The sequence below is a fragment of the Ceratotherium simum genome, chromosome 10, assembly GCF_057802395.1.
Source record: "Ceratotherium simum simum isolate JZ-2026a chromosome 10, ASM5780239v1, whole genome shotgun sequence".
Taxonomy (NCBI): Eukaryota; Metazoa; Chordata; class Mammalia; order Perissodactyla; family Rhinocerotidae; genus Ceratotherium; species Ceratotherium simum.
In genome coordinates this window covers 74,421,308-74,430,503 of record NC_141909.1, presented here as the reverse complement: position 1 = coordinate 74,430,503, position 9,196 = coordinate 74,421,308, and the positions used below count along the sequence as shown (strand labels likewise).

General features: G+C 54.4%; 1 protein-coding gene across 2 annotated transcripts in view; it reads right to left on the bottom strand.

Moving 5' to 3' along the window:
* Positions 1 to 3,804: 3,804 nt before the first annotated feature.
* Positions 3,805 to 9,196, bottom strand: part of SLC7A1 (solute carrier family 7 member 1) — a 78,759-nt gene continuing 73,367 nt past the window's right edge. For both annotated transcript variants that reach the window (XM_087436242.1, XM_014791252.2), the window contains one exon: positions 3,805 to 8,928. In XM_087436242.1, coding sequence (XP_087292368.1) covers positions 8,825 to 8,928 — 104 coding nt within the window. In that variant the 3' untranslated portion in view covers positions 3,805 to 8,824. The remainder of the gene's footprint in view (positions 8,929 to 9,196) is intronic.

The window sequence follows — 9,196 nt, the reverse complement described above, 5'->3', positions numbered from 1 at the left end:
CTTCTGTGATATGCACTTGCTGTGACTGTTGGCCTGGCCCTCTCAGGCTTCAGGAAATTCAGCCTGGGGATCCGAGGCAGGGAGATGTTTTGCAGACTGGGTTCCTTTTCTGTGTGTGCCAGGGTCAGCTGATTGTCGCTGAGTCTCCAGACCTCCTCTCCCCCCACTCAGCAGGCCCCAGGTCGCCACACCCATCTTTCCGGCCTGGGATCTCCAGCAACCCACCCTGACTTTGGGAAGCTCTGGGATCTGCTCTGGGAGGCCGTCTTCAGTAGGCTGGGGTGGGCTGGAGTCAATCGGAAAAAGGACACACAAGATTGAGTGCAATCCCCTCACCACCAATTTCAAGTTCAGACCTAGCCCTCTGTCTCTGCTCCAGAGAGAGCTCCATCTGCCCTGCATCCTGTCCCTTTGTATCTGGGTCGTCACAGAGCTGTCCTCTCAGAGCGGCAGGGGACAGGCCCCCTGGTGTGGTGTCCGTGGTCACTGCAGTTCCTTCCTTATCATGAGCTCTCCTGCCAACAGGGGGACCCAGGACCCTGGAAGCTCTGTGGCTCTTCCTCTGACGCCCCCCGTGCAGCCAGGACACTTGTTGCAACCTGAAAGTGTTTGCTCCCCCCACCCCCCGCCTTCAGGATGGGCTGCAGCCGGTTTGGCCAGCCTGACCCTGGCGTGTCCTACAGGAGCCTGCCCCGTCTTGAGGGGGACCCCTAAGTTGGCCAGTTGCCTGTGGTGGTTTTGCAGGGCATGTGGCAGTGGCAGCTACTTTAGGGAGACCTCAGCAACCTGCCCTCCTGAACAACTGCGGAACAAGCCTCCGTCCACAGATGATGAATCACCTCGAGCCACTACCGGCCCCGCAAGGAAGCCCACTGCATCCCCTCTGGGTCACTCATCTTCCATTACTGACCGCGACTACCTATTTATTAATGCTTTACTTGTCAACACATCCCAACCCGTTTTGTCTTTGGGGTGTCTTGTGCCCTCCACTTTTACAATAACCACGTTCCAGTGTCCTTCCCCCACACGTGAGGTAAACAAGGCACACATCAGCACCTCCACTTAACAAAGGAGCAGACTGGTGCCGTGCCCCCTGCCATGTGTAGGAAACGAGGTTAGACTGGCTGCCTCCTGTCTGCGGAGAGCTGGGCCCATCCCACAGCTAATTTGCAGCAGCCAGAGGAGACCTTTGAATCAGTCATTCAGTGGCCTCCTCGGTGCCAAGAACCCTTGCACAGCTCAGCTCTCCCTGCGTGGGAGACGTGGATCCTCAGCAGGAGGAGTGGAGCTCAGGTGACACGGAGTGGCCGGATACTTCCCACCTGCTCTGGGGAGTCGAAGGCTCTGCTCACAGCTGGTGGTGGGCGCCTCGCGCTGCGTCATATGCATGTCACGCAGCGACTCTGGGACTGCACCCTGGCATCCCAGCCGTGATTATCAAGAGTCAGAGGCCTGCCTACTGGAGAGTCCGGGTCAAAGGTTAAAAAAATTTAAAAAAACACCATCAAAGGCCGGTTCTGTTCTGGTTAAGACAGAGGGAGTTAGCGCATTTAAGTTTGCTAAATTACCTTTAAAAAAAACAAAAAACAAAAACCAGTCTGCTTCTCTCAAACCTCTCACCTCAAACCTCTTTAAAAAACACACGAAAACAGGACGCCTGGGGTTTCTGAACACTCAGCTCTTGTTCTTCCCCCCAGCATGGAGGCAAGATGTGTTCAGGAGACGCAGGCTCATTGGCCTCGCTCACCAAGCCTCCAAGATTTTCCCAGCACCAGCACCGAGCAGGGACAGGATGCTGCAGTCCTAAGCGGGGCCGCCCTCCTGCGCATGCCCCAGGGCCCTGCCCGGGCCCCGCGGCTCCCGCTGGGTGCGCAGGCCGGGGCAGCGGTGCACAGCTGCTGCTGCGTGCGGAGTGCTTTCCCGCTTTAACTGCACCCAAATTAATGGAGCGGGAGACATGTGCATTCCCATCTGTCTCCCGTGCACTATAGAGCACTGGTATCAAAGGAGGCACTCAATAAGTAACTTCATTGTTTTAAGGAGGAAAAAACTTAAAAGTATCCACGGGAAAGTCCAACCCGCACGACTTTTCCCCTCCCCAACTTAGTCCGGAATCCACAGGGATTACCTGCTGACTGTGCTGAGAAGTAGGCCAAAAGGCTCGCTTCATTAGCAAAAGTACCGCCTGTTTTAGCCCCTAAGCCTTTTCTCACACTGCAGTTTTTTTGTAATTGGCTGTATTTATGGGTTGGTGGACAGGCTTAATTTGTTAAATTAAGCTGTTCCCTTTTGCAGAGGGGTAGACAGGGTTATCCACAGTTGGTGTTCCAGCCCTCCCTGGCTCTGTTGGTGGCTGGGCAAGGCTGGGCTGGAGTGACAGATTTGGAGGTCTCCGGCAGCCCCCAGGCTGCAGCCTGGTGAGTAGGCCCATAGGATTCCTCCCGACTGCGAATGCCAAGCTGTTTGGGGGCAGCTTTTGATTCACCAGAAGTGTTTCATAACCAAACTGTGCGAGGGAAAAGTTGCTCCAGGTGACTCTACCTCAGTCCTCTAAGCTGGAATCGCTTCTCCGAGGGGCCTCCGAGGGGTTTCTAAGACACTGCTGAACCCCTGCTGGGGACTCTTCAGGCTGCCCGCCCGGCACCGCGCCGGCCACTAGGTGGCAGTGTGGCGCCGCGGAAGGGGCTCCGCCTCGCGGTGGGTTCTCCGCACACACACGCACAAAGCCGGGGCGAGAGTGCCCCCGGAGGCATTTCCCAGTTCCGGGAGCCGCTGGCCACTCTGGGACGGTTTGTGAAGCTGGCCTGGCTTGTAAGCCAGAGGCTGGGCACACTGGCACCCGCAAGTTGTCAGCACAACCTCTAACGGAGAAATCTCACTGGGGGAGCCAGCTGGGGGGGCGGCAAAGGGGACCCTTGCCTGCCCGCGTCCCCGGACGCACTGCGCCCCCCTGGGTGCGGGGTGGGGATGCTTCCACTCCGTCCAAGCCACGTGGTCTGGTTTACCATGTGGTCGACGAACATGAAATGTGTGGCACGCTCATGTAGTCTTCTCATGTGCTCCCGATGGTCAGCACGCGGAGCAGCCCCTCCCCCCCCACCTCCGCCCCCGGCCCTGGGTGTCCGCCTCCGGCGCTGCCCATCAGCTGAGAGAACTGCAGAGGTTAGGCCTCACCTTCCGGCGCAGATCTTCCAGCGTGATCGCTGAATCACTGCGTCTTGGTGTCTGAGAATTAAGGCCCACTTGACTGAATTTGCCTCCTGTGCAAGAAAACGCTTCCTTTCTCAAGGGGGGGGTGGGGGGATGAGAGGTCAGGAATTACTACCGGAACAGCTACAGTCCTTCCCCCAGCCCCTGCCGGGCCTGCGCGTACCCCACCCTCCCTAACGGGGGGTGTGGAGGGAAGCGGAGGCTGAGGTGGTCCTGGCGGGGGGAGGTTTGGCCGCACGACACCCACGTCCTTCAGCAAATGAGCAGCTTTGTGCGTAGAACTCGACTGGCGGGAAGGTCTCTGGGGGCCAAACCCCAGACAAGCGTGAAGAGTGAAGGCGGGGAGCCAGCGTCGGAGCACCCCAAATGACAGTTGGACGGATCCCCAGGTTGAGGCGCTGACGGTCGGAATGAGGTTTCCGCCAAATGGCTGAAGGGAAAGGAAGCCGTGCGACATCCGACGTCCGGCTGGGGGAAGCAGGAAGATACTGAGGAAGCAAGGAGCGGGACCTGGACCTGTCCCTGGGGTGCTGCCAAGCTTGGGACGCCGCCCGGAGCGGCCAGAGTTCTTGAGATGACACCGTGCACACTGAAGCCATAGACAGAATTTATTAGAATCTGCGGAAGCATGAGATAATGTACCACAAAATAGTTTGATTTTACAACATAAAGTAGGGTACGAAGTTGTCAACGTACAGTGTTGTCAGCAAAAATGGGATACAGAGCAGAGTTTCACATTTTTTAAAGGCGATGGACATCTATGCTTGCCCTTAAAACAAAAACAGGAGGGACCAGCAGAGACCAACCTGATTTGCAGTTAGCTTCAGAATCTAAACCTCATATCACAATTATAAGAAACTATAAGAAAACTATTAGAAAAATAGAACATCAAATAAGCAAAAAATATTATACAATTTACATAATAAAAAACACACAATTCTTTGAATAATGGCTCCATGGTCAGTAGAAGATAAAGTTTACTGGAGAAACCACAGCTAATTCAGATTTGATAATAAACCAACCCTCATTGATATCACCCTTTGTGCTCCTTAAACCCATCGACGCTGAAAGGCACAACTTAAAGCAGGAAACTTATTTTAAATATATAATTTCTCAAATGGAAAAATAAGTCCCAAACTTAAAAAGTTTGTCATCAAGAAACAATATCATATACTTTGTTAATAAATTAACAAAGTCTGAATGCATCTTCGCAGCCCTGTTTCCCGACCCTGCTCCACATGCTCATACCCTGAGAAAATCAATTTGGACTTCACAGCCAAGGTCTTCCATCTCGTGTGGGTGTTTCAGGCGGCAGTTCAACACGTGCACAGGGTGATCCAGGAGGGCCCCTCAATACTGTCCCCTGAGACCCTTGGCCGGTCCACGTCCCTCTTGAAAGAGACCACTGCTGCTCAGTGAAGCAGCCGGCACAAAAAGACTGGATTCTAGTGATGAATGTGAAATTCAGTTGACCTTTTTTTTTGCCTTAAAACCCAATAGGCACCTTAACTACGATGACGAAACACGAGTGTAGCTTCTTGCACCACTGGATCAATAAAGCATTTCATTACTAAAAAAAGTCCACAAGTCTGATAAAATGTACATCTCGCTCTCCGTAAGAAGCCTTACATACAATACTCTCATTACAACAGCAAACAGATTTGTTTTAAATTATACATAACAATTATATATAACATATATTTAGTTCTATCTGAAGTAAACTCTGTAACAGTTCTGCACACAAGCATCACGCACCTACGTACGTCCAGCAGAGCAAAGACGTGCCCACAAACACACTTCTCCATCCATCCTAGAACACACCGGTGATGGGGCCTGGCGCCAAGATCCTGCACCACTGTCTTCATGGGGGTGGCTCTTAGGTCCCAACAGAACAATCGGCTCTTAGATGTGCAAAAGTGGGACATTCAAAGAAGACAAGACGGGTCCTGGCACAGAGCCAGGCAGGTTTTCTCCAGCAGTGAGCCCCCCAAAATGTCCATGAGTTCTCCTGTAGTCAAGGTGGGGCCTTCATAAGGCATGTCCACACTCACCCAAGGAACCCAGCCTCCCACCCTGCACTCACAGCTCCGTCTCCAATGTTAGGCTGGAGGCCATCCTATGTGAGCCAGCAAAACCTCATCCGCTCACAATGCCTGCTCTGTGGCAGGGCTGGGGGGAGACATGGTATAACACAAGTTCCCATGCGCCTCCCCACCCCCACGCACGAAGCACGGCGCACTCCTGGCCACGGGTCCGGCTGGGCCGGGTGCCTCATTCAGGTGTGAACACAAGTGTGCAGGAGGGAGTGTGTCAGGGCCTTGGGAGCTCGGGGTGGGTGGAGATGCCTGTGGACACACAGCAGGCGGGAGGCTCGAGGTGTCCAAACCACAGCATCAGCACATGGACCAGGCAGCTGATGGCCTGACAGATGACTCAATGGAACAAAACTGAAAGTGGGGGAGAGGTGAGGGGTCTGACGACAGTGAAGTTGAGAGTCTCCCAAACGGCTGGGAAAGATGGCTCCATCACTCCTCCCTCTTGCTTTGGAAAAACACATCCAGCCCCAAAGTCGGTCTGAGGGGGTGTGAGCAGGTGGAGGCTGGAGGGGTGTGCAGAGGCCCAATCTCCCTCCAAAGGTCCCCCCCGGAAGCGGGCTCCCGTCTCAGCTGCTTCTCTGGAGCCCCCCTTCACCCTCCCTCTCCAGCAGAGATCTGGGGGCCCCGCTGTTTGCTTCTTCGTGAGTTCCCACCATGAAATCACGCAGGGCCGGCTGGCTGCTTACTCACCACAAACGGGTCTTTCCAGTGGGAGTATTTGGGGCGCAGGCACAGATCAAAGAGGACACAACAGTCCCAAAGGGCATGTCTCTAGAAATGTGGAATTTCTGACTGTAGGAAAATACTGGCCAAGCCATGAAACTGAGAATCATATCCTTGTTGGGGGCGGTGGGGAGGGTGCAGCTGAGAGATGTGAAACCGTCGGCACTTCTGGTGGGTTTTCTTTTCGCCTGCGTGTGTGTGTGTGTGTGTGTGTGTGTGTGTATTTCGGGGGCAGGAAGGAGGGGTGTGATGAGACAGTCTATTCACATCGAGAGGTTTACCCAACATCACCCCTTACATCACAGCCTCACACACAGAAGGGAAAACCCCTGGCAACTGTACAAAAACTCCTCTCAATAAAAGCAGTGACCAGTGAACTACTGTCTGCGTCACCTCAGGTGTCCTTTCCTAAGTGGGAGGTGCCACCGTGGACCAGGGAGGGGGCAGGGGCCTCTCCTCACTGAGCCAGGCGCCTTCCGGGCGGCACTTTCCGGCTCTGGGCCGAGCAAGGAGACTCACATCCGTCAGGATGTTCTCGTTCCGGGAGCCGCTGGAGGGGAAACACCTTTTCAGTCCGTAGAGTGATGTCTGTTGCCAGCTGAAATATCAATTGTAAACAGTCTGTTGGGTACTGTCTTGCACAGAAATTTCAGCCAGATATTAAAGTAAAAAAAAAAAATTCTCTCTCCTCTCTACCTTTCGTGGACGCCCTCTTTCCCTCAAATTCTCTCTGTCCATGTGGAAAAAAAAACAAGCAAACAAATAGCTAACAGGGCCCAAGAACACAGCAGACAACCAAAACCCCAACAAAATAAATTAATATTTATCAAAATATTGTACAGCACCAATCTACATAAATTTAAATACCTCTCTTTGGAAATCCAAGCTTTGGGCTCTTAGGATCCTCCCTCTGGAACATTCACAAATGATATTTAGAATAAAAAGCTTCCAGTGAGGTGATCAGGGCCTGGAATGAAGGCCAAGCCCCTAGCCACCTGCCCGCCCGCCCACCCGCCCTCCACTGGCTGACCCGGCCATTTGGCCGCTTCACTAATTCTTGCATTTCTCTCCAAGAATTTTCTGGGGCAGAGGGAGAAAAGACAAGTGCCGTCAATTTATCAGGCTTCTTTCTACCAGATTTGTGTCAAAGGCCAGAGGGGGAAGAAATGGGAAAGGAACTAAGCTTCGAAAGCAGCATTTACATTTTCTGGGGCGTCCAAAATGCCCGTCCCCCTCCCGTCCCGTCAACACAGGGCCCTCTGACTCCTGACTGACACTCCAACTGGAAAGAGGACTCGACCAGCATTCCTGTTTCCTCTGGCTTCCATCCACAAGGAGTGCGTGAACGCCGTGAGCCCTCTGGGGCCAGGGGAGGGGAGGGCACTGGACCGGGACACGACGCAGGCCCCACAGCTCTGACTTCTGGAGGCAGGAGGTCCGGGGCAGGGTCACAAAGTCATATATAAACCCATGGCATCTGGACAACAGAAACACGAGAGGGACAGCAATATGACCCCAACTGTCTCATGTGTGGACCCCACAGCCTGAACAACACACCAACAGCACAGGGTAACTATGTGGTCATTTTCCAAGTCAACATTAGGCGTCAACTTAATTGGGTGGAGTGATTCACAGCAACGAACAGAAGGACTCAATCTGATCATACGTAAGAGAGGGGCCAAACAGATCACGTCAGGGGCCAGAAGCGGCAGGGAGAACTGGCCACTGCCACCTGAGGACGAGCGACACCTGCCTTGAGAACCTCACAAGACTCAGGCCATGGACCGAAAGCGTCAGAGGGCAGGATTTAGTGAACGGCAAAGACTTACAGGAAACAGTGTTCTAAGCTCTGCTAATTTGAGGCCGGTTTTAGGTAAATAAAGTTGTCATGTTCCAGTTACTCAGGAGACAACAGCCAGCAGTGAGAGATGCCAGAAGCAGCAAGAACGGGCCCAGGCCCAGAGGGGACGCAGCTGAAGGAGGACCCCCGATTCATGCGCAGCGCAGAGTGGAGCTGGCCCTGCCGCCTTGTCCCCACAGTGACACTACCTTCTCCTTGTCTGTGACGGAAGCCCCTGCCCTCAGGCCTGCTGCTGGAGTGTGGCGGGGTGCTGGGGTCTGTCACAGCGTCAGAGCAAAGCCTCTGTCTGGAAGAGAAAGTGAGGGAGGGGTCATAGTCCTAACGACCTCTTCTAGAAGCAACTCAGAGGGCAGAAGGGGGAGAAGGAAACCAGTCTTGTTTTTCCTTTTTAAGTAAACTGCTGTCGTTTGGCTCTGGGGGTAGAACTGCTGGGGACGTCCTGTTTTGTGGTACTCATCTTGCATCTATGGCCGGCTGTTTGGCGTTGAGCAGGGAGATGGCTACTAAAAGTCTGGAGTAGGCAACATGTTCAACATCAGAACAATCCCTGGGGAGAGGCCTGGATTCCCAAGGTAACAGGAGATGACCTCCATTCCGCCTCAGGCCGCAGCACGGGCACTGAGCTGGTGACGAGGAGTTGCTTTCTTTGTTCAGAGGGAGGTTAGGAGACACAGTAGCCAGCCACAGCCAAGTGGCCCTGGCCAGGGAGCTGTCAGAGGTGACCGGGCCTGGTGAGCCCACCGCAGGGCAGGTCTGGGCAGGACACGTGAGCTGTGGGCTGAGGCTGCGGTTCAAGTAGTTGCACCTTTTGCTGTGCTGGGGCTTTGTGGATGTGGGTGGGTCCTGACACACTGGTGGAAAAAGCAAGGTGCTCCTGGGTCCTCCACGGGCGTCCCTCAGGGCTGCTGCCACCTCTAGGGGGCGGGGCTGTGTGTCACTTGCAGTGGTCCAAATTGCCGTCAGGAGTCCTTGCTTGGTCAGCGGCCAGGGACGCCTCTTCGCTGTGCCACAAACCATAGCAGAAGTAGATGGCGAAGCCTGCGGGCCGAGAGCAGAGACCACGCATGAACCGAGCAGTTCCAGGAAGCAGGCAGAGGGCGGCCCTGGGCCTTGACGCCCGTGGAAGAGCCTCTCCACCCGTGCGGCCTGCCCAGGGCCTGAGCCCAAAGCGAGCGGCCCTCGGGGGCCAACTTTGCACATTTGGAGAAATGACACAACTCATCAAACAGGGTCAGCAAAGGTTGCCGTCTCACCTGGAGGTGCGGCAAAGGCATGCGCCCTTCTGGAGAGCCTCTCACTCCGGCAG